The sequence below is a fragment of the Lytechinus pictus genome, chromosome 1, assembly GCF_037042905.1.
Source record: "Lytechinus pictus isolate F3 Inbred chromosome 1, Lp3.0, whole genome shotgun sequence".
Taxonomy (NCBI): Eukaryota; Metazoa; Echinodermata; class Echinoidea; order Temnopleuroida; family Toxopneustidae; genus Lytechinus; species Lytechinus pictus.
Window position 1 is genome coordinate 12,384,665 of NC_087245.1, and position 26,545 is coordinate 12,411,209.

A 26,545-nucleotide genomic window follows, 5' to 3' on the forward strand; every position below is an offset into this window, starting at 1 on the left:
TCAATGAAGAAGATTAAAAATTGAATCCTCCTTTTTTTGAGGGGGGGGGGGGTAATTGGTTGTAAACATGTTAATTCTATGCATTGATAGTGATGTAATGAATATTGCTGGAGGGATTTTGAGGTTTTATCATGGTTATAATGTTAATGGATGTGTACAGTGTAGAAAGGGGAGAAAACGTATCATAATCACGTACACTACTAGAAAGCAAAAATAAGCCCTTTGAAGTTAATGATATTTTGTGGAATGGCTGGGAAAATACATTGATTTCGATCATATCACGTGATGCACTATGGACCAATCGTACTTGGCTATCTGTCTTGGCTATCTAATATAAATAAATATTTTATTACGTTTCTTCTGTGAATATAATTTAAAGAAGTAAAGTAATCATTAAAAAAAACTTTGGATATAAACTGAATTGTATTTTTTTAAAGGTTAAACTTAAGTCTATAAAAAAGAATAACAATCTAGATTCCCTCAAATTCATGTTTTCACTGAAAAAAATTGAAGAGTGCACAGAGAGATAGAGGGGGAAATAAACTCCTATCAATATTGTATTGAATTTATGGATCAAAATTCAAAATGGTGAAATGTCATAAAAATGAGATTGAGAAGTAACTGGCATATGCCTACATAAAACATTGATATCTCTTGCTTCATGTTTACAAATATATGCAAGGAGTCTATTTTTGGTTTACAGAACACCTCTCATGTAACAAAAAACACTCTTTAGAGAGTAAGCACAGGAAATATCAAGGTTCATACTATCAATGGGAGTGATAAAATAGCCAAAAATGTAAAAGCTTCTCAGGAAAACATACAAATGTTATGTGTGGGTGGTATGTAAAAGGGTAAGGTTATAGTGACTGGTGAAGGGGATATTATGGGTTTAAAAGCATTTCAAACATTGATCTTTGTCCTCAGATGTATTATGTTTTTTATGCAGTGATTTTCTGAGGGATAAGTTATTGAATGATACTTTGATCAAAGATAGCACAATGTAGTTTGAAAATCATGATAACTTTCATATATTTTTAGGTTGCACAGATACTCGTTGTGCGAAAACAATTTTTAAAAAACATTTGGTGTATATGAGGCAAGATGAATCTTTGTGCATCTTAAGAATGCAGAAACTGTATTGCAGGCTCAAAATTATTTTTTTGCTTAATAGCCAGATATGAATATATGAAATGAATAATCAGTTGCATGTATGTTCAGACCTGAACCAATTTTCATAATTTATTGACATTTTCCTGATCAGGCAGGTGTTAATATGCTTATCACTTTGATTCGTGCTTAGTTTTTACGTGATGATTTCATCAGGAGCAACCCCAATTTCTATCCATGCTCCCTAAATTACAAGGTTTGAGGGAAAACAGCTTGTTTGAGATGTCATAACATGTTATAGAAGTTTGAAAATTATTGCTTGATGGATTTTCATCAGATTTGATTTCATTCTTTCATTTTTCTGCTTATATCAAAACTTGGCATTTCCCTCTAACATTCTACATGTAGAAAATAAGTTGTGGTTTTCTTTACTTCTTTATCTCAATTAGATGTTGAACTGTTTGTGGTATTTCCTGGAATAGTCAAGTGGGATAATACCGATGGTAAATAGGGAGGAAGAGATGTACATGTAATAGAGTAGATAATCATACTATAGAAATCCTAATTTGGAAGAATGCATAATGACCTTGAGGAAAATTACATTGTTTATCTTCTGTAGATATGAAATGTCTACTGTAATTCATTAGATACATTGATTTAAAAAAAAGTGAAATCATGTTTGAGTACATTTCTTCCTGGTTATTGTGGAAAGATACCACAATGAACCAAAATATTTTTGGCCGTTCTTAAGATAAAACTTGATACATGCAGTTACAATTTCTGTAAACTCATTCAAAAGAGTGTTTTAGACCCAATTCCTCCCTGAGTCTGCCTCCATCACTTTCCTGTGGTAAAACTGTCGAGCATGTAATAAAAGTGATGCTGTCATTGCACACTGTTTGTTTTGGAAAGGAAGCAATAAAGCTGTGAAGCGATTATGCAGCCACCATTTATGGAGGCTGAGACAGTACTTGGTGATATCAGCTTTCTGGTGCTTCAGGCCCCTGGATGGGCACAGGGGGTCAGGGTATGTCTATATAGATGGCTAGTTTATATCACATTGGGTTTCCCCTTTTTCTATCAAGCAAATTATTCCATTCAAAACAAGCTCAAGATTATTTGTAATGAGGACTCAGTTGTTAGGCTATTTTCTTGGGAGTGATCTTGAAATTACAATAGTGAATCAACTTGTAGAATTTAATTTTTATCCAGATAATTTGCTTGCTATGACACACTCGGGTTTTGGCTCAGGAGTCATAGCTACCTGTCTCTCTATATTATCACATGCTAAAAGATGTAGCCCAAATTGATGTGCTCCATTATCCAAGGTCACATTCCCTTCAATGGTTTCTTCAATCTGGATGATGAATGATCAGGGAAGAATCTGAGCAAACTCGGCTTGATGGATACATGTATCTGCTGAGTTAAAAGGCGATAGTAGTCTGTGACCTCTTTCTCTGTGTGTTGCTTCAAGCATCAAGGTGGAATTGCTAGATGGAGGCCACCTTTCTTTTCTGTGTTCTCTGGGGACTTTGTTTTTGTCAAATTACAGCATTTCCCATTCCACTCCTCTAAAGTGGCTTTCTTTGATTTTTGTATTATTAAAGGTTGCAATTTGTGCATTCTATGTATGTAATTCACAAAATATGGATGAACACGTAAAGTGCATACAAAGGCTAGTTGGTTTTGACCATCACTTCAAAGATGCAATGATTTGTTCAATGTTTGTTTCTTAACAATTCATATTTTTAGTATTTCAGAATAAAATAAGATGAATGTGTAGGGCCTATATCTTATGGATGAAATAAAATAAAAAATTCAGGAAATCTATTTAGGTTGAGATCCAGAATGAAATAAAAGGAACTCTTTTTTATATAAATCTATCCCTTGAGCATGAGCATTGAGGCTGAAACTTACAGGTTATAATATGTTTTTAGTTGACAGAGGAAAGTAATCTAGAGAATAAACCCATGAAATACATTAGCTTGTTAAAAATCTCAAGATTATTATAATAATAATAGGCATTTATATAGCGCCATCTATCTAAAAATATTATATTCCGAGGCGCGATGTTGTCATTATTATTACCCCGGCTTTTAGCTCAAGCTGCCTTTCGGCGCTCATGCATTAAAGGAATTAATCCTGCCGGGTACCCATTCACCTCACTTGGGTCAAGTGCAGCACAATCTGGATAAATTTCTTGCTGAAGGAAATTTTGATTAGGATACATGTAGTTTGTTGTACATCAGACTTTGGATAATTTGGAACGGGCTCATAGAGATGTGCCTTCTGTCTTTAATAAGATCTCAATGCTACAGCTGCTGTTCTCTTCATCATTAACCTCCGGAAATAGACAGACCTGCATAATACATGTAGATATTGCACTGTAGCATCATAGCATGTGATAAATGCTGTCAAGATTTTATATGCTTCTTTTGTTTAATTTATACCCCTTTCTGTTTCATAATTCACGCGCAAATAATCTGGATGTGCGATGCCTACATCGGAATTAAATGTTTTGACTTCACAATTCGAAAGATATCACTGAGCTACATTGTAACTGTTAGCGCCCTGTTAGACTAACAACATTTCTGTGCGGCCGGCACTGAATGGTATCTACTTGCTTGACCTACATGTATGACCTCAGGAACTTCGGGTTCTTGTTTATATTGTGTGATGGTTTCATGGTACATGTACCATGGATGTCTTCCTTAATGGTAAAGTATACCATGAATGAATTAGGAGCCAAAACCCAAGTGGACCCCCACTTGTGAAATAATCTGATAATTCACCAAATAGCCTGTTAGTTTTGCAGAAAATCTATAAAGTTGACTCAAGAAGAATCCCCAAACCATCCGAATAGACATAAATCCATACGTTTCTATCAAAGGACATTAAATTTGCTTGAATAGTTGCATTTACTTCAACATATACTAGGATCACGTTCATATATGAAAATGGTATTAACTAGCCAAACAATGAAAATTTTATTGAAATATGCTAAAAGATATCAAAGTTATAGGGAATTTCAAAATTTGCATTTTCCCAAACAAGGATTGTGCAAATGAATGAGATGGTGATGAAATTTGTATGTAGGTCTTCCTTTTTGCATTTCTATGTGTTTTCTTTGAATTGACAAGATACTGTATGTACTTCTCTGAAGAGATATGGGGTGACACTCCGGGGGGGGGGGGGGGCCACTTACATTGACGAGTGGATACCATGCGCGACCAAAAAAACACGTAAAAAGGATGTCTTTTTCAAGATAGGGCACGTTACGTACGTAATTTGATAAGGGTGTCAAAAACACAAAAATAATGAAAAAAGGGTATCTATTTCGCTATGAAAGGTACGTGTTTAGGGTCAAATTTTCGGGGATGATAAAACAAAATTAAAATGTTTTATAAAGGATGTCCTTTTTGCCCCAACACTACATGTTTAGGGTCCGATTTGCGCGAGGTGTGGAAGATGGAGCCGTAGGCCTACTAAACCAAATGGTGTGTAAAGGTAAAACCGACGACCGACTGACCCTTGACATAACAATAAAATATCGCTGTACTTGTTTAGGGGTTCATTTCAGGGGGCGACTTTCAGGGAATACTTGCCAAGAGTATCGTTTTGTTTCCAATACTTGATAAGGGTAGGGTTTCAGACGCCAATACTTGTTAAGGGGTGCATTTTCAGAATATGAAAAATACGTGTTTAGGGTGCTTTTCGAGACCCCATGGTCGAGCATGATATCCACTCGTCAATGGAACTGGCCCCCCCGGGGTGACACTGCACTAGTATCAAGTTGATGTGAGTGAAAATGAAAAGGGAAAACGATACCACCCCCTCCCAACACACTCACACAAACCTGCAGTAAACAAGCTTGTCTGCTCGATGATAATTCTAAATTTGTATCTGTTTTGCTGCATGTGCAATAGATGACTGTAATTTCCTACTCAATGCTCACTCATCAATCTGTCTGCCTTGACTCATTTTGAAGCTATGTGTCATCTAACTTCAGTTTTTAGTTTTACCGTTTCCATGGCAGCAGTTTTAGGTAGAAGAATTTGGTGTTGAAAAAAACTGTTGACTCTCTTGGAAGTCTTTTGATATGATTTTGCAGTTATTACATAGTGTACATGTATTGACATATCCACTGAGAGCACAGTACAGTATTGGTAAAACATACTCTAGGTTTGGCTTTCATTTTGCTTTGATAGCATTGTGTTGACTCTTTTGGAAGTCTTATAAATTTCATTTCCTTTTGCTAGTATTGTGTTAATTGCATTTTCAAAAATGTGTTTGTTTTTTTTGTTTTGTTTTTTTAAACATATATTGGTATTTGCTGCATGCCCTTATTAGGCATCAATTTTTTCATCAGTTAAGAAAAGATAGCGAGTGTCAGACCATGGACCTATTATGATCAGACTGATCAGATTGCTATAAAAACTACCCACATATGTGAAACTAGATGTGTGATGATATAGGTTTGCAATAAATGAAAAATGAAACTTCAAAAGTTATCACATTGTTTTATGTGTGGCAGTGTGAATAGAACAGGAGAGCAGACTAATTATGGAAACCTCACTGAAAAAAAACTCTTTGAAGTGGGTAGTCTGGGATACTGCACGTAGCTCTCAGGCAGAAATAGGAAGTGAAATGCTTGAAGGGACTATCTGAATTTCCTACAGTTGTAGTGTATTCATGTAGTTAAAGGGAGTCCATGAATGATGCCTTACATGTATATTGATTCAAAAAAATGATACATACAAGGCTTACAGGTGTAAGAAGATTATTTATTGATTTATTAGGACACTGATATAAAACAAAACATGTTGGAAGTATACCACAAAACTATGAGCATGGTTAGCTTGAGAGGGGGTGCTATATACACTATAATAAATATCTTGTTCAAATTACATTTCAAGCAACTGAAATATTAATGGCAGACTTAAGAATTTCACAAGGAATTTGCTTTTCTCCAAAAAAGTTATGTATGTACATGTACATACATGTAAATTACTTCCACAGTTGTTTGTAAAAAGCTTTTTCAATAGATTTTTATGGGGTTGTGTGTACCAATGAGTGCTTAAAATAAAAGTTTTTAATCTTCTAATTGATTTTATTATTTAAAAAAGATCGGTTATAATTAAACATGGATCCAGCCAAAGTATTGGTCTAGAATATATTTTTATTACAGGTAAAATCCACCTTTGGTGAAAATTGGGTACAGGTAACTCTTTGTAGTGCTAAGTGACTTTTTAAAAGAACATGATTGTATCAGTAATATATTTCTCAGAACTTTTTTTTAAGGTAAATGTACTTTCTAATTTAACTGTGTAGTGTCCATAATCAGTAAATCAAATTGATTTTACTCCGGAGTTAGGATATTAGATCCCATTGAGAGTATGAAATGAGGGAGCCTACATGTATGTACAGATAAAAAACAGAATTAGATTAATTGATCAAAAATTAAAATGAAACCCAGTAAATCTAACCAATTAAATAACCAAAAAAAAATTAAGCATTTGATTGTTCAAAATATAATTTTGAAAACTTGCCTAATACATGTAGGCAATTAAACCTTCATGACGATTGTGCTTGGCCCAGAAATGAAATTGCTGTATATGTGGGGGGAAATAAATTACCGTCATTATGCATCAGTTATGTACTGCAGGGGACTGCCTTGGTAATCTAATAGGGGGAGCAGATTACTCTATGTAAATTTGATTATTTTTATAATGAATCCAGGAGTATTGCATAGTTAGAAAACCAAGCAAGCCTCCCCCATATTCTTCTTTTCTCTTTGCTTTTCCAATTTTTCCATAACATGAAAAATCAGGGTGGATGAGTTGTACTATTAAAGAACTGCCCATTCTAAAATTATGGGAATATACAGTATGTAGAAGAGAAATGTTCAAATCAAAAGGTTGTATTTCTTTATGATTGGTCTGTTTATAGATATGTAATCGCATAAATCTTCATCATTTCAAATATTAACTCAGTCATTAATTTGTTGATTCATTTATGTGTATTTGATATATTTTTTTAATAGAAATGTTGAGCATTAAATCAAAATGGAACCCATTGAGTCCTTACTAATAATTCAGAATTTATTTTCACTAATGAGTCAGAAGAAATTTAATTATCCTCACAGTGATTGAGCTTGACCCAGTGATTGAATTAGAAATTATGAAGAGGGATGTTTATGCTCTTGGATAGAAATTTAGTTGATAATTTCAGGTGATGTAAAGTGATTTGAATATACATGTAAAATCTGTTTGTCTCGCCTGAACAAAATTCGGTAGAGACCTACATACTTCCCTTTCCCTGTTGGTCTGTTAGGGTGTGTTTCATTCTGTCAAAAAGTCAAATGATAATGGTAAAGTTTTTGTTCATATTGCTCTCATTAAATCATTTCTGCATCAATTATTTTGACACTTGGTTCAAATGACTCGTGGTTCATGAACCACCTTGTTCTTTCTCTTTGTCTCTTTATGTTTATAGTGTATTCATAGAAATTTACAAATGGATATTAAAGGTCAAGTCCACCAAATGTTGATTTGAATCAATAGAGAAAAGTCGACAAGCATAAAGCTGAAAATTTTATCAAAATTGGATTTAAAATAAGAAAGTTATGACATTTTAAGTTTCGCTTATTTTTCACGAAATAATTACATGCACAATTTAGTCAGGTGCAAATGCGAAGATCAATGATGTAACTCACTATTTCTTTTGTTTTTATTGTTTGAATTATACAATATTTAATTTTTTACAGATTTGACAATATAATGACCAACTTGACTGATCCATAAAATGTTAAACAATGGTAATCCCACATGTTCAGGGAGAAATAAAACTTTTTTTTTCACAGGATAATGAGGAGAAAATTAGAATATTTAATATTTAAAATAATAAAGTATAAAAGAAATAGTGAGTGAGTGATGTCATCAGTTCCCTCATACCGACCGGGATTTGCATATAACTATTTTGTGAAATTAAGCGAAACTTTAAAATGTCATAACTTTCTTTTTTTACATCCGATTTTGATTAAATTTTCAGTGTTATACTTGTTGGATTTTTCTCTTTTTATTCAAAGCAACTTTTTGATGAGGTGGACTTGTCCTTTGATAGAAGATAAATGTCATTAATGTCTATTTCCATTTTATGAAGGCAGTAAAGGTGTATAAATGTAGTTTATTTTAACTTTATTGACATTACTTGCAAGCCTACTTACTTTGTGATATTTGTTTACCTATTTGTACAATGCATTTTTAATATTATTTTATCAATCTATATGTTCATGTATCTATAAATTGAAGGGATTGAACACTTTCTGATGACTTCACTTTTTACAAAAGGATTGTTTAGATGTTTAAATAATCTAGCTAACTTGTGACAATAATTCAACCAACCTTTACATCAGTTCATTTATCATTTCTTCATACTAGGTGGGCACGGATCCGAAGGAAGCACGCTATTGGTTGAAACAGTTCCAGCGATTAGGAGGCAGCCATTCCAAGCCCTTTGCTGTAGTTCAAGTCCATCAGGAAATCTTCCAGAAACCTGATCTGGTAAGAGAGTTATCTGTTTAAATCGGGAGTCAGGATGTTAAAGGACAAGTCCACCTCAACAAAAATTGATTTGAAAAAAAAAGGAGAATAATCCAACAAGCAAAAAACTGAAAATTTCATCAAAATCGGATGTAAAATAAGAAAGTTATGACATTTTAATTTCACAAAAACAGTTATATGCACATCCTGGTCGGTGTGCAAATTGGCAGACTGATGACGTCACCCACTCACTATTTATTTTGTATATATGAAATATGAAATATTCTAATTTTCTCTTGTCAAGTGAAACAAAGTTTTATTTCTCCCTGAACATGTGCAATTACCATTATTTTAACAGTTTATGGTTAAGTTAAGTTGGTCCTTATCGTCAAATCTGTAAAAATTGAGATATTGTATTATTCAAACAATAAAAAACAAAAGAAATAGTGAATGATGGACATCATCGACTCTCTCATTTGCATATCGCTGAGTTGCGCATTGAACTGTTTTGTGAAAAATATGCGAAACTTAAAAATGCCATAACTTTCTTATTTTACATCCGATTTCGATGAAATTTGCAGCGTTATGTTTCTTTGATTTTTCTCTATCTATTCAAATCAACAATTTTCTGGGGTGGACTTGACCTTTAACTACAAAGTGTAGTGATTGATTTTACACTGAGGGCTGACATTTTGTGATTTATTGCATTGGTTATTATTTGTAATCAATCATACTTATTAATTGTATGATCAATACTTAACTTTTTGTTACAGGCCCCTGATTCTGGATATTGAATTTTCCTTGTAAAAAGAGTTTGATCTCACAAAACCTTCATGTATTTCAGTCTAGATTCAACAATATTCACAGTTATTTACTTTGTGGGTTACAAAGGTGTTTTTTTTTCTTCAAATCTGTGTTCTCATGATGTGGCTGGGTTTTGTACTCACAACCATCTGTTTCAAAGGCGTGGGTCAGAAGTCAGCATCGCCATCCATGGCGCTCTATAAAAAAGGGCAATTTATGACACTAAAGGTGGTTTCAAACCGCCTCGATCACAAGAATCCCCGTTAAATTACGAGAACTTTTATAGGCTGAAAAATACCCATTAATTATTCCTGCATTCACACCGCCCTGAAACATACCCTTCGGGATAAGTTCCTGAAGTTACGAGCATGCGCAGTATGGTCTGATAAGCAGCAAGGCGCGAAATTCAAAATCACTAGCCCAGCAGCAACCCATGCACGGCGCCGCACCCAACGACACGCTGGGCTAAAAGTTCCCGTAATTTGCTTTCAGACCGCCAAAATACCCACGACCTTGGAAAAATCCCCGCGAAAGTTCTCGTAATTTCGCCAAGTACCTACTATTTATCGGGTATTTTCTTTCGGGGATATTACGCGTAGTTTGCTTTCACACCGCCAAAATACCTGGTATTTTCTGATCGGGGTAAATTTCCCGATCAGAGAATACCTGGAACTGGCGAACTTCGAGGCGGTCTGAAACCACCTTAATAGTACATTTTTGTACACAGCCTGTCACCAGCTTACATGTACATGTGACATCCCTCCCCCCCCCCCACCCCCAAAGAAAAAAGCAAGAAATCATATTTCTGCTACACCTTTTCATGAAGTTTTCAAGAAATATTCATTTATACATATGTTTCTCTTATTTCTATGCTTTTGTTATAACTAGTTTAACGACTGGGTGTCCTCCCCCTTAACATATGCCACCAGTCATATGCTCACCATTCGTTCATGAAGAGATCTACAATTCATCATCAGCACATATCTGCAAAATTTACATAAGAAAAGGAAAATCTTTAACAATGAGTCCTTTATGTCAATTTTGTTTGTATGTACATGTATAATGATAATGTCCCTTGGGAACTTGTGGTGGTGGTGGTGGTAGTAAAGATGAATGGAATAATTTTAGGAGCAGAGACAGCACTGACTGATGAGATTTTTATTAGATATCCCTCCAAATAAAACAACCAATACAGAGTAATGGGAACTTAACAAGCTACATGTACATTAGTATACTCTCGATGAGGCTTTATGATAATATATTGCATCCCAGAAACTGAGAATTGTCAATGTTATATCTTTAAAAACTATATACATGTAGTCACCCATGAGTTGGAATTTCATAAATTAAACTTAGGCTTGCATTTTATTTTATTTAGGAATGATTACTGTAACAAATCAGACTTGGGTGATGTCTAATGACATCCCTGTTAGTTCATGATTTTCCCCATTCCATGTCTTTCCTTTGAAATTTATTATGTTAGTAGAAGTCAACTTGGGCATGCATTTGGGAGCCAGTATCGATGATGTATAAAACAAGCTTGTTCAGAAAAAAAGATCAAAGTATTGTAGTTTATGAGTACAGCATATGATACAATGTGAAACTGGTACTGTAGAGCTTGAATAACTGGCTTGAAGGTAATGCTATTGAATATGTTGTGTATGCATTGATAGGTTTATCCAATAAACACAATAGTATAAAAGGATTGTATTGTGAATAGTTTGTATTAAGAAATCAATAGTGGTATTATGAAAGAGTATTTCACTGACACTGGTCATGAGTGACTGAGAGTATATGTGATCATGTTCATAGTTAAGGAATCAATGAAAATCAAGGCGACATTGTTCAGTTTGACAGTAGCTGTTGCCTACAAAATTAAATTTGTAACAGCTGAATGAAGCAATTTTACTCTCAGCAAAACAAATACTAAACATTTGATGTGTCATGTTCAAACCAATTATTATATTTTTATTTTATTCAAGGAAATATATTTTCTTTGATTGATAGTGCTTCAGCTTTGTTGGTGTGTCTGTGACACTGGCAGAGAATAGGAAATAAGAGGCGTTGAGCAGTGGCACGATTTTGAGTTTTAGATGTATTTGACAATCACAGCAAAACATCTCATTAGGATCCTCTAGAGGTTAGATTAATATCTCTGCAGACTTTGCTTTTAAAAGCAATCTCTGCTACTACATGTATATTTTGGCTTTTCATGATATTAATGAAAGAATATTTCATGACCAGAAGTAAACTGGCCTTCAGATTTTGGACCCTGAAATTTTTCATGTATATTTTTGTTTTTAATCATTATAATTTGATACAATATTTTGAGTTGTATGTTAAGGTATAGCTATAGGTTCATGACCTAAATTATGCAAGAAATTAATATTCAAATTATTTTATATTAGTGAAAATAATGTAATTTTAAAGTGTGAATTACCAGTAACTATATGACATTTTTTAAATTTGTTTTTGAAATATTTTGTGTTTCTTTCCCTCTCCCGTTTCTCCCCTTTCTGAAACTTCTTGTCTATCCCACCCCTACTCCTCCATCTCTCTTTACCTCTCCCCTCCCTTCCTCTCTCTCTCTCTCTTTATCACTCCCCTCCCCCTCTCTCCCCCTCTCTCTCCCTCTCTCTCCCTTTCTCTCCATTCGAGATAGCTTGAAGCATTGAGCTCAAACCTAGCATTCCTACATCGTAATGATATGAAGTTACTGGTTGTCCATGGGGCTTCTCTGCCAGATGGAACAAACTTGTCAGATCAAGAACTACAGGTATAACCAGAATGATCAGAACCAAAGTATTATGCAAGAGATAAGCAATGAGTGGAAGAGTGAGGACATTTTTTCAGGATTTTGAAGTGCAAACCATGCAATCGTGCACATTCCAGAAGTATAGTTTATAGCAAGTTTAATGAATTGCGAAAGTGCACTGATCTATTACTCATTTAAAAAATATGAATAGTGATGAAGGAGGCCATATGGGAAATATTTAATGTCTGGTCACCCTAAGTCAAACTCATCATTAAGACTTTTCTGCTGATATTTATCTCTGATAGAAGTCCACTTTTAAAGGATTATGAAACTCTTGGAGCAAGTTAGCTTTTGTGAAAGCAGAAAAATCAAAGAATACGATCAACAAAAGTTTGAGTAAAATAGGACTAGCAATAGAAGAGTTATGAGCATTTGAATGTCGAGATCACTAATGCTATGGAGATCCTCCTATTGGCAATGCGACCAAGATCTATGATGTCACAGATGAACAACTCTCCCCTTTTGGACACTGAAAATATACCCCAAAACATCTCTTTTTGCTCATTCTAATCATATGACAAACGATTCATCAATGATATACTGTTGTGAAACCTCTGTACTTGTCCTCTCATAAAGAGAACACCTCACCTTGTGATAGACTCTATAAAAGTGAGAATATAAGTGAAATAAGTACTAAAGTAATGAGGGAGTTGTACGTGTGTGACATCACAGATCTTGGTCGCATTGCCAATGGGAGGATCTACATGGCATTAGTGATCTCAATATTCAAAAGCTCATAACTTTCTTATTATTCATTCAATCTTCCTCAAACTTTCAACAATATGTTTCTTTGATTTTTCTCTTTGATATGGATTCAGCTGGTTTCAAGGGTTTCATTCTCCTTTAAGATTAAAACAAACATGCAAAATAGTAGGGTAAATAGTATTATTACCATTTTGCATTTTTCATTATCTTTTGAAATAGTTTGCACATTGAAGGCGTTCTATATGCAAATTAGTTAGCTTATGATGTCTTTGCCTTACCTTTTCTTGATTATTTTACTTTAGTATGAAAGCAAACGTTATCTTATTATTTCATTTGACTCTTCATAATTTTTTCACTTATTGCTGTTCTTCGAGACAATCAACCTTTTCCATCCAAGAGGAAAAATCCCTTCCTTGTATGAAAATGAATTATAATAATGATGATCTCACACATTACAATATCCAAATTATTTGTACGTTTAGGGTATCCGAACAGGAGTTGCATTTTATATATCATTCTTGAGTCTTAGTGTATCCTTCTTTTCGGATGACATTCTATTATCTGTTTTGAACATTTTTCCTGTAAAGAGGTCTGATTTGAATACCGGAAAGTGTATTATTGAAAACATTCCGTTATCAATTTAAGCGTTTCACATATTTCTTGGGAGAAAACATCTGATAAGGTCCTTTCTGACCCACAGGCAAGCCGTAGTCGAGTGACCACCGATACCATGACCATGGTGAACTTTCTTCAAGCCAGTGGTGCTCCTGCTCATCCACTGTTCTCAGGGAGCAATGTGTTACAGGCAGAGCCAGTAGAGGAAGGGGCCTCTAAAGGAAGGGTCATTCATGTCAACACAGAACCGTTAGAGTGGTGTATAGGGTAAGGTTATAGTGGAGTTAAAGGAAATAGAAATGTGAAATTTATTTTATTGCATGAATGTACGTTATATCAGGAAAATTTCTCTGAACATTACAATGTGCTGCACTCAAACCAGGTGATATAAAAAGATGCCGGCGGGAAGTAATTCCTCAAAAAGCTGTGAGCACCAGAATTGGTAGCCTAGCTTTGCTGGTGGGAAGTATAGCAGCACATAACAAAATGGATATGTGTGCAATATTGATACCCTATATTGTTGTTATTGTTGAATATTGCTAATTTTTCCTTCCAATTCTCTTTTTTATAAGTAATTCTGTAAAAAAACAAGCCCCCACCCCAAAGTATATATATATATATATATATAAATATATATATCATAATAGATCCGCCGGAAAGGTGAATTTTGTTGTCTTTTCTCATTGTTCACAATTCGCCTAAACGCCCTCTACATTCGCCTATACGTCGAAATGTCTATTATGACGGAATAAACCCATTCATAGACTTCGCCGCCCTTCCGTAGGATGTAGGCATGTATGGGTCTTAAGGTATTTTTTAAATTTTTTATGATTATGATATTTTTATGATTATAAAATTTATCTTTATTTGATAAGGAAATTTTCGAAAATGATTTTAAAAATTTATATTATTTGGAATGACTAATGATGAACCCTTTTATTTAATCATTAACTTTGATGTCCCGTGCATAAGAAGGCAGTTGTCCCAAGTAAATCTTCGAGAAATATTCATAAGAAAACAATTTTGTGATGATAAAAGATGTTTTGAATTAAATTCATGGCAATTATGTGTAGTTAAATGAACAGGAAGTATTTTACTATTTTTCTTAGCACTTCATAAAAAATAAAAAATGAAGTGACTGTCTGAATTGCTCAGATTACTTATGAGTTTGTTGATTGAATTATGTTGAATGAATTTGTTTTGTTTGATAATTCTTTTATAGAAAGCATTAACTTAAAGCATTAACTTCCATCCCTTGTGTACTTAAAAGGTGCCAATGTCTCAACAACAATTTTGTTTTGATTGTTTTGTAGATCTGGACATATACCTGTAGTATCATCTATAGGAGAGACATCTAGTTCTCAGTTAGTTAGTATCGATGCTTCCCACGCTACCGCAGAGATTGCCAAGGCTGTACAACCCATCAAGGTGCTTCTACTCAACAGGAAAGGTGGTCTACTAGATGGTAAAGGAGAGGTTAGTCATATCAATTATTTAAAGGTTGGTTTATTTGGTGTACCTCTGATACTGCATTACTGGTGGGTGTTTCATAAAGCTGTTCGTAAGATACAAATGACTTTAGGCACGACTGGTGATCCTTTCTTGTGCGATGTGATATCCCTTTATAATTGATTTATGACCTAAGAACATGTTCCAGTCGTAGTGCGTAAAGTTATGCATAACTTTACGAACAGCTTTGTATTAGATGATGCTAACGAGATATGTTGGGGCTATATAAACCTGTCAGGGTGCTTCTCTCTATTCAAAGGAATGGAGATATTGTAGATGGGGAATGTGACTGCAATTCTGGGATTAGAAGATGCAAGTGGAGGGATTCAGATGGAAATGTTGAAGTTAGTTGATTTCTTGTTCATATAATCCATTTTATCTGTGCCTTAAAATGAGCTTAATATCTTGATTTAATATAATGTTGGCACAATACTTTATAGGACACTTCATCTCTCTCCCCCAGTCTTAATCACTTGTTTGATTTATATTGCCATCTTTTAATGTCTTGTAATACAGGTCATCCCACAGGTTCATGTACCAGCGGATGTAGAATCCCTTGTTGATGAGCCGTGGTGCACTGATACCTGTCAGCACCGGATTCATGATATTTCCACCATGCTCCAAGCGCTTCCTTCCATGTCAAGTGTAGTTATTACTTCACCTGAGAGCATCTTGGCAGAACTGTTCACGCATCATGGTTAGTAAGAGCTAATAAAAAATCCAAGTGTTTTCTATTATTATTATTATTATTCTGGATGCTTCATAGATGGAACAGAAAATTGGTACACAGGTTTGTAAAAGAAACATCAAAATCTTTCCGATTTTAAGTTGTCTATAAACCACACAAAATTCCCTATCGAAGTCAACCTTTAATAATATCTAAGGGCTCATCTGAAGCATCCTAGCTGAACTATTCACCCACTGTATCATATCAAGATGGACCATACCCTAAGAGGTTGTCCTATAAGATTATTGTGATATATCGTGGATGGGCTGATAAAACCTTGTATCTCAAAATTTTTAGGGCAGCTCAGAAAAAGCTTATTTTAGAATTATAGCGATGGTGGCAGTCTCATATTGCCTGAAAACAGTCTCCTGATACCTGTGAAGAACTCTTTTGAGGCAAAACAAGGTTGCTACCCATGTTATAACTCTAAAATCTAGCTTATTTTCAGCTTTCATAAAATTGTTTAAATATTGAGACACAAGGTTTTATCAGTCCAGCCATGACAAGTATTAATACAATCCTACAGTACCATGGTGAAACTCAAAATCAAACTGTAGAGTTGCATTGGCTTTAATTCTATCTTTTGCTTAAAAAAATAGTATTAATAGTACTTTTGGTTATTTTTCAGGGTCAGGTACTTTGTTCAAGAATACAGAGAGGATATGGAAGTACTATGATCTAGAAAATATAGATACAGATAGACTTTTAAAACTTATTACAAGGTAAGTGATGCATTTTATACATAATTATATACACTATATGTTCAATCATAACAAAAAGCAGTCTTAGAGATCCATTTAATAGTGCCATTTAAGTGCCATGTTTTAAAAGTAATCTGTTGGAACAACCATTGTCTCCTTTCTCACAGGTCATGATCATTTGAAAGCATTACAGCTTCTCATGTGAACTATAAAGCAGAGACAAATATTTTTTCAGAAAGGTTTCACACAAGGTTTGGATATTATACAAGTACTTTATGGAATTACCCGGCATTAAAGGTGCATTTATACCATTGATATTGAGAAGGTAATAATGATAATAATGGATTCATGCGATGAAACTGATTTTTTTTAAATATGGGCAATTATTATTTCTAATTTATTTATCATAGTATTTAGCATTCTCATTATTTTTTCTTTGGTAAAGGGTAAATGAAGCTGAGTGTTTTTCATAGTTTCAGTCTTTTTAGCAAGAGGGAATTGAATTTGAATGATGATTACATTAGCTGTTAGCAAAATGGAAATTGAAGGGGTGAAACACAGCAAATATGTAGGGAGATAAGGGAAATGGATCTTGAGATTTGAAGATTTTAGAGAGACAATTTTATAAGGATGAAACGTGGACAGGAATTGAATGAGGAAAACACACATTGTATGAGGTGCATACATGTAGTTGTATGTCTCTCTCTCTCTCCTTGCTATGCTGTAAATATCAGCAGCAAACCTTATTCCAAACAACAAAAACATCAGAAATTGTGCCCTTTTGCAGACACCATATTGTAAGATAAATGTTTCATGACCTGTCAGTTGATTCTTTACCTGCTCAAAAATATGTTGGGAGGCATTTGGAAATATTGAGAATTGATAAAGCAATATGGACACTAAAACATGTGAGCATTGTAGCAGGCAATCCTCTTCATGTTAATATCAAGTACACATGATTAATCTCATTTTAAAGTGTCTCATCTCAAGAGCATTGATACATGAGGCTTTCAAGCTTAGATTTAATCTTCTCATGCTGCTTTAGTTTTTATGATTCTTAGTCTTCTGTCATGTTGTCATGGTGATGTCACATGCATTGTCCATATATTGTGATGAGATGTGTTGCGAGAGTATTCTGTTCATTGCTCAAGTGCTTCAGCTTTTACAGAGAAATTTCCATCCTTGTTCAGGGAAGAAGAGAAAATATCACAATATTTTTTTTCAGCTTTTAATTTTGTGATTGATATATCAATTGATTTTTCATTTTTGTTTTTCATGAAATATAAGCAAACTATGCAAATGTTAAATATATTGAAACAATTACAAATTAAACAAAAAGAGAAAATAATTAGTGCTCTGGCATTAAACAATGAATTCAATTAAATGTGAGAATTATGGAAAGCTGCAAAATATCAGAGAGCTTTAAAAGTGGCTTGCCAATGTGTTACTAAAGATTAAATGACAATAACGAATTATTCATAAAACAGTATACTATTTTCAAAAGGTATCAATTCTCATACTATGAAAATAATGGTAACGATTACATGTATCAAACACTGCAATATCAATAATATGTTCTTTTTCTCTCTCTGTCATGCTCTTTTTTTCTTTCTCTCCCGTCTCCTTTGCCACTTTTGTGTTTTTTTATTGTTTTATTCTTCTCTTTTTCTATCTATTTTGTCCTTCCATTATTTCTTCCCCTCTCAATATGTTTTTCTGACTGCTGTCTACATTGTTCTGTCTCCCCATTCACTTTGTTTTGCTCTTTCTCTCTTCCTCTTTTCCTATTGATCTCTCTATTTTGTTTTTTTTTCCCCATCACGCTCCATCTCCTTCACGTCCCCCTTTCCTTCCCCCTTTTCCACTTTACTCTATCTCTCCAACCCTTCTCCTTCCTCTCATCCCCCTCTCTCAACTTGGGAAATTGCAGAAGTTGAAAAATACAGCTGCGCGTATTGTAACTCTATCTAGCAAGTGCAGCCACATCACCCCTATATTAAAAACTCTTCAAGAAATCATGGGGGAACGGGCCTTTGCTTATGCTGTCATGCAGGGCCAAACCTGTGGAATTCTCTTTCACAGAGTTTGAAAAACCAGACTTCAGTGGCCACCTTCAGGGCCAACCTGAAGACATATCTGTATAAGAGTGCTTTATGACAGACATTGACTTGTTCTGCTCTGAAGCGCCTTGAGCATCTAATCAAGATGGAAAATACGCTATACAAGTCTTATGTATTATTATTAACAGATCATTTGGTAGAGTACTAAAGAAGAATTACATAACTGATCTTCCCAGACGACTCCATACTATATACCTTTCTGAGGGATACAATGCTGTAGCTATCATCACTAATGAAGATGATGTTCATAATGTGCCTTACCTAGACAAGTTCTCTATAAGTCTTCAAACACAAGTGAGTATAAGAGCTCTTTGAAAGGGCTTCCATGCCTGGAGGTATGGCAAGCTGTTCTATCATTACAATTTTTAATTTCATTTCTTGATATAAAAAGTGCTATTTGTCAACAATGCAAGCCTATCTCTTGATATCAAGAATTAGGAATAAATGATAGAATAGCTTACCATACTGTCATACACTGACTAAAATATCAATGTAACAGCACCTTCAATTCAATACAATTCAGTTTTATTTCCCACTTTCAATTTTTCATATATACAAGGATGATACAGTTAACATATCATAATATTATCACATTTCTAGTGACATGTATAAAGATTAGATGCAGCTGAAAATAGATGGGAAAATATCAATCAGTTGATGTTACTTCTTTTATTGATGCGTGAGATCCCTTACTGTGATATGTGAAGTGAAATACATTACCCCCTTAATATTTACTGAGAGTGAATAGCTGGCCATCAGAGTACATAATATCTACATGAATAATCTCTAGGGGCTTTTCATTAAGAAGGCTCTTCATTTTTTTTTCCTGAAATATGCAGATGTGGAGTTATATTCATGCTTTTAATTGACATAGTCTGAAGTGGATTAATGTGATTTGAATGAGATTTTAAGAAAAAGTGTGTGCTGTAAGATTGTCATAAAACATTGTGTCTCGTTTTGGCACTTCATACTCCATTTATATAAGTCATGTGCAAATTTACAAACAGCTCTGTGATCATCACCCTAATGCTGAACTGTTGGTATAATTTAAAATACTTGTACATGTTTTGCCCTCAGGGAGAAGGGACCAGTGATATGCTGTGGGATTACTTAAGGAGAGACTTTGGCATGCTGTTCTGGAGGTCAAGAAGTAATAACCAAATCAATCCATGGTGAGTATAACAGAATGGAAGATTGTAGAGTAAAGATGCTCTGCTTTTGGCATATGACAAGCACTCGCTTGGCTGTGTAGATTACAGCTGTTTGGCTGACCCCAGTTCATATATGCAATAGTTAAAATACTGCAATGTTACAGTGATATTGCCTTATTCAGATGGGTTAATGAATCAGGGAATTGGAAAATGCTCACCATTATATATTGATAATAATAAGTATATATTGTGGTATGGGTATATGAAACAGGCAATCAAATGATAAAAGGAAGGAAACAGAGGAAGAGACACAGTGATTTAATTGATGCAATAATTCCAAACTTAAAATAATTCGAAGTTGTAATATTTTTCCATTCCTTTTCCACCAAGGTATTTCAAACGATGCGAAGGAAGTTGGAGCAACAGTAAATGGACCGTATTCTGGTACGGCATGGCGGACCCTAAGCTGTCTTACGCCCTCGTTGAGAAGGCGGTAACAAGACCAGCATCTTTTGTTGAACCAGAAAGCTATGAGAACGACCTGATGAGGGATATACCCTGAACATATGTCATGACACAAAAGAGATTCTATATTTTTGTTACAAAAATATGAAAACTATAAAAACAAGCAGATTTAGATCCTTGATAGTATCTTTCATTATAAATTCTGATGAATACTGCACCAGAACAGAAACATTTTCAGACATTGTTTTTGAGAAAATAAATATTTTTATGGAATGTTAACGAAGAAACAAATATGTTATCACTTTTCTTGTTTCTATCCATCTTGGTATTGCCGTTTTTTGCATTACTAATTTATCTATCCAATATCACTTCTTTTTTTAATTCCAGAGTATTTACTTTTGTATTTTTCTTTTTATTCAGTTATTTTGTTTCTTTTTGCAATAATATTTATTACTTATTTTTTAAGCCTGAAGAATTCCCTACCATAATATTCCTGAAATTCTGTGTATTCAAAGTAATTGAAGTTAAGGATCTTTTATATTTATTTCAAGCATATATAGAAAATATATGAATCATTTGTTAGAAATGTGACATTTTAAGATTTCTAACAAAATCCAGTGTTTATTTTATAATTTGGCTTTGGCATGCTGTAAAATTTAGTACTGCTCTTTTTTCAGATTGAATTATATAATCCATACATGTAATTATGGTCTGCTTTTTAAAGCGTGCTTGATGCATTGTATAGAAGTAATTTACCGATAAATTACCCAGGCATCATTCTGACCAGGCACCATTTCACATACCATGTTTACACGCTGCATAAAAAAAAGGTTCAGAACCGCGAGCCGATGCAGAATCTGCTTTTTTGTTGCGTGTAAACGCGATTAACTTGCATCGGCTCTCGGTTCAGAATCGGCAATTTTGCACCACCAAAGTAGTAGGTTCAGAACCGTGAGCCGATGCAGAATCGTCTTTTTTACTACGTGTAAACAGAAAGCCGATTCTGCATCGGCAATTGGCGCGCATTTCATTTACTTTACCATTATGACGTACTTTTAAGCGCACGGATCCAGCATTGTCTTTATTATGATGTATATTGTTGGTGCACGGATCATTTCAGGTTTTTGCCCCAAAAGCCGATTCTGAACCGCGAGCCGATGCAGCGTGTAAACGCGGTGCAAGATAAACCAAAAGCCGATTCTGTATCGGCTTTTGGTTCAGAACCAAAAGCCGATCACATGTAAACACGGTAACAATTGCACACATGCCAAACTACTTTCATTGACATTCACATCATACAGGGTAGCCATTTAACACCTGGGTGGAGAGAGGAAAATGTAGACAAGGTGCCTTGCCAAATGACATTAATTTGGACTTTAGATTTAGTATGACTTTTCAACAGAAATTAATCCTCAATAGTTTTCCTTTTCAGTTTATCAATTTGTTATGCTTCAAAGACCTGTTTGTGTTTGTAGCGCTTCAAGCATTAATGTAATAATTTGTCCTAAGTCCAATGTAACTTATTTTGAATACATATAGTTTTCTTATAGTGCTATATCACCTTGATAAAGATATACATGTGTCACACTGAAATAGAATAGAAATAGAATAAAATTAAAGGGATGGTCCGGGCTGAAATTTCTTATATCTAAATCAATAGAGTAAAATTCACAGAGCCAAATGCTGAAAATTTCATCTAAATCAGATAACAAACAATGAAGTTATTGAATTTTAAATTTTATCAATATTTTGTGAAAACAGTTATATGCACATGGTCATGAATATTCATTAGATGGGCTGATGATGTCACATCCCCTCTTTCCTTTTTCTTATGTTATTACATGAAATCATAAATGTTTCATTTTTTTGTACACGTGTAAATGATGTGTCTCCATTATGATTTAAAAAATTGCGGCAAGAAATAACTAATGCACTTTTAAAAATCAGTTGTCAATCCAATTGTTTTAGTTCTTGGTAGAAATCTTTTTAATAAACCTAATTTCATATAATAAAATACAAAAGAACAAGTGGGGATATGACATCATCAGCCCACCTAATGAATATTCATAAAGACATGCCTAGAACTGTTTCACTGGAAAAATGCAATTCTTTAAAATTCAATAACTTTGTTATTTGTTACCCGATTTTGATGAAATTTTCAGCATTTTGCTCTGTGAATTTTACTCTATTTATTGAGATATAAATACTGTATATCCAGCCTGGACCATCACTTTAAATTGTTATACACACTTATTAATGATGATAATTATTTGTTTTCATATAACTATCACTACATATGGATGCTTAGTGCTTAATACAGATAACAATATTTATTTTTCCTCTTTTTTTGATGATATACAGGGTAGCGCAGAAAGGAATATGATATATTGTATTTGTATCAAAGAATCAAGACAATTTATTTCTTTCTTTTAAAACGAATTCATGTTCAATTTTGAACATAGTAGTATACTCAGCAGTACGGCTTGTTGTCAGGTTGAATAATATAATTTGTCATATATTTTATTATTACCTATACAAGGCATTTTAGGAGATAAATAAAAGTCATATTTCGCTCGCTACTTTCAATCCAAGACCAATGAGGTAAACATTTGCCATGTTGCCCTCCCCGGGCTTTGCCCATAGAAATCCTGTACAAAATAGAGGGCAATATTGGCCATATTTCGTTAGTGCGTTTGCGCAGTAGGAGCTGATTTTGATCGCTAATTTCAGTATTTCAGAAATCTGGTTGGAACCAGTTTATAAATCAATGCATTGTAGATTTCTACGCGTTGACACGTATGTTCACGGCCTCAACTCAGTGGAGCGCGCCATTGAAAGGCCTTTTCGCCTAGCAATATTGTTAGCGACGTTTGTTAGCATCACTTTGCTCACTCTCCAAAATGTCTGCGACATTAAAATTCTAAAAACAATGGATTTGTTCAATTTTAGTGAGGCTATGAATGTTTATCATTTACATTGACTATCAGTGTACCAACATATACCGAATTTACAAGCAAGTGTGGGTAAGACTTTGAATTATCAGTCATTTCGATGCAATCCCAAAATTGATGAAAATATAACAGAAATTTGATATAGCATTGCAAAATCCTTATTTTCATATCCCCTTAATTTTTAATCATTTGCAAAAGCATCTTAGTACGTTTCCTAGAATTTTTCACAACTGATAACGGTGGTGGCTTATTGATTCTAGTTTTTTTTAAGAAATGGCAGGCATTTGAAATCAGGTAAATTGTTGTTATATTTTTAAAAGAAAATCGTTAGATTCGAACAACTTACTAATAGTTCTCCAAAAGAAGGGTTATATTCAATTATCTGTGTGTAAATGATACATGACGACAAATTTTACGAGTATATCATTGCATGTTGGATAACCTTTTCCACGATGAGTTTCGTAATTGAGAGAAAAATCAAGTTCATTCCTAGCACGCGAGCCGCAGAATGATAAATTTTAGCGTGCGCACACGGGCTGATCGCCGTGTCTGCGGGGACGGATATCTAGTCCCATACTGGTGTAAGGTGGTATTTTCCACGTACCTTTTCCCCTTGTAATGACCACTTCGCACTTTAATACTTAATTTTGACACTTAATCTGTGAAATTAATGGTTTAACGATTTTGGAAAATGTTCGGAATATACCTAACACATAAATGATTTCATTTTCTAGAATTATTATTTCTTTCCTGAATTACCAAAAGGCAAATTTAGGTCAAGATTGCATATACTCACATTGACTGTTTAGCATAGCGCATATCTATTACAATTTCTATTATGTGTGTCTATATTAGATAAATTGTCCTGATGTAAATATATGTTATAGAATCATATTGGATACAAAAATCATGACGGGTGTCATGGTCTGAGTTTTCTTTGTGTATAACAAACAAAATACTGCATGATTCCAATTTTATTTGAACATGTCATCGTATGCAACGGCAATTTCAATCAGTTTATAATTTTCTTTTGCTTAGTCAGCGTTTATTTTTCAATGTGCAGAATTGGTTCGCAAGCGGTTTTTACACCAAAGAGCTTGCCAAAGAGCTCATTCCTGGCACTTCGACTAAAGATGGATATGATTATTTTGTTTCTCATGGTTATCCATTTTTAAAAACAATATTTATTTACTGCAGCCAACGAGTTCCTGACACAATTTATTTTTTGACTAAAAACTACATTATGAATGTCCCCCGAGCGGTCTTAAAATAAAAAAGAAATACCCTTTTTCGCAAATGAATCATAGTTGTAGCTGTAAAATTACTTTGTCTTAATTCCTTTCCTCTTAATTTAATATTTTAGTATTTCATTTACATAACCTAAATGAAGGAGGATTCGGAACGATTATTGTTTGATGATTATGGGTGTGAAAGGACCCCTCCCCAAAAATAATAATGAGTAAGAATAAATAAATAAATGAATAAATTTAATTAAATTAAATTAAAATAAAAGTCAGTAATCTTTAACAGGATAGTTCGAAAGCTTATTTTCAGTGGGGTCCTCAACACGTATAGAATTGTAATTATAAAAGGTAAAATCTGTTTACACTATAAATATGAATATGAACTACTATTAATAATAAATAAGATCTTGAGATGGTATGTACAAGAAATATATAAAAAAGAGAACGAAGAAGAAAGTTGAAGGTATAATGTTGTCTCAAGCGGACCGGGAGAAGGGGGTGCTCCTTTCCCTCTCTTTTCCAATACACCGGGTGAGTTATGTATATCTCAATATTGATTTTATAACAAACTACTTAAAATCCCCATTTCATGACAGATTATAAAAAAATTCGGCTTACGATTTGTGCTCGCATTGATTGTTGAAAATATATTAAATCGTGCATCATAATTACAAAAGTGCTTTAAATGTCAATTTTTCAAGCCATAATATTAACAGATTACGCGCTCTCATTAGGCTTATTAGACTAATAAATAAGATATTAATTTAGTAATCACTATGTCCTTGTTTTCAGAATGGAATATCGACAAGTTCTATTTCGTGCTTAGGAAGAGAAATAGGAAGACAGTCATCATTTTCATTTGATGACATAATGTTCTTAGGATGTCCCGGTCCTAGGTCAAAACTCAAAGGAATAATATTGAAACATATCGGCTCTTCTAAAACTGTGATCCAAATCCACCTCACAATTGTCCTACAAAGTGCTTGAAATACAGATATTAAATTGTCCCTTTTTCAGATCGGAATATCAAATACTTTAAGCTCGCGCTTTTTGCGCTCGCTTTATTGATTTTCATGATGTAAAAGGTATTAGAATGCCCAGATTCTAGGTCGCGCATGTTTATTCAGATACGCAGCTTGTTCACTATTTAAATCATCCAAATATCAAACATTTTGTGCTCGCATTATAAGATTTCAAATTATCATTTTCATGATTTACACAAAATGATCAGAGTGTCCCATTTTTGGGTGTAAATCTCGATTTTTTTCCGCACGCGCTTCGCGCTCGCATCAATTGTTTAGTCATTTACTTATTATTATCACGATTACAAAAAGTGCTTAGAATTTCCGTACTTCGTCTAGAAATGTCAAAATTTTCAGCCCACGCTTTTCGCTCGCATTATTTGATTGTTGAAAAATGTAAGGTAGTTGCGGTGGATACACATCTGTCTTAGGATCACAAACATTGCCCAGAATATTTAGATTTTAGGACAAAATACTTTGCACTCGCACTAATCAAATAAGGCTTATGAGATTATCATATATTTATGTTGATTTATAAGAATAAAGCTTAGACTATTATAATAAAAGACTACCCCTTCAAAGATACAAACAAAAATCAACTTCGAGTGGCCGATCGGGAAAATGTGGCTAAGAAAATTCGGCTCCCCCCCCCCATATTGGCAAAGGCTGGATCCGCCCCTGTCTACTGATAACTCTTGAAGGGGGGGGGGGGATGAGTTACCCTTGAATATTATTGTTGAATATTCAGCTCAATATATTGCTTTGACCCCCATCCCTTCACACACGTTTTGTATATCCCCGTCTACTAACAGCTCTGGGGGGGGGGGACCATTTTTTTTAAACTCAACATAATTATTGCTCTCACACCCCCCCCCCCCCCCCGATCAGATGAATTACGTCACTTGACGTGCGTGATTTCAATTGCAATATAGCCCCAAGATCCACTGACTATTTATTTAGCTTACACATTAAAAAAAACTGGAGAGTTGTCAAACTCAACACAAATATACAATAAAATAACAACAAAATAACATACTATAGAAAGAAAGTATTAAAAAAATTGAG

The 26,545-nt window shown here is 34.1% G+C and overlaps 1 protein-coding gene across 1 annotated transcript; it reads left to right on the forward strand.

Annotated features, from left to right (window-relative positions):
• The first annotated feature begins 2,047 nt into the window (after positions 1 to 2,047).
• Positions 2,048 to 24,124, forward strand: LOC129255242 (N-acetylglutamate synthase, mitochondrial-like). Its single transcript, XM_064096980.1, has 10 exons — positions 2,048 to 2,137; positions 8,550 to 8,672; positions 12,118 to 12,231; positions 13,676 to 13,857; positions 14,904 to 15,066; positions 15,616 to 15,796; positions 16,455 to 16,548; positions 18,776 to 18,941; positions 19,725 to 19,819; positions 20,189 to 24,124. Exons 1-10 carry the CDS (start codon positions 2,048 to 2,050, stop codon positions 20,358 to 20,360), a joined length of 1,380 nt encoding a protein of 459 aa, XP_063953050.1. The 3' UTR covers positions 20,361 to 24,124.
• The last annotated feature ends 2,421 nt before the right edge of the window (positions 24,125 to 26,545 follow it).

Bases quoted from the DNA above. Each gene is read 5' to 3' on its own strand.
- LOC129255242 (XM_064096980.1), top strand. From the start codon at position 2,048: ATGCAGCCACCATTTATGGAGGCTGAGACAGTACTTGGTGATATCAGC. The intron at 2,138-8,549 runs GTATGTCTATAT...TCTTCATACTAG, and splicing joins GATGGGCACAGGGGGTCAGG to GTGGGCACGGATCCGAAGGA. The intron at 15,067-15,615 runs GTTAGTCATATC...CTTGTAATACAG, and splicing joins TACTAGATGGTAAAGGAGAG to GTCATCCCACAGGTTCATGT.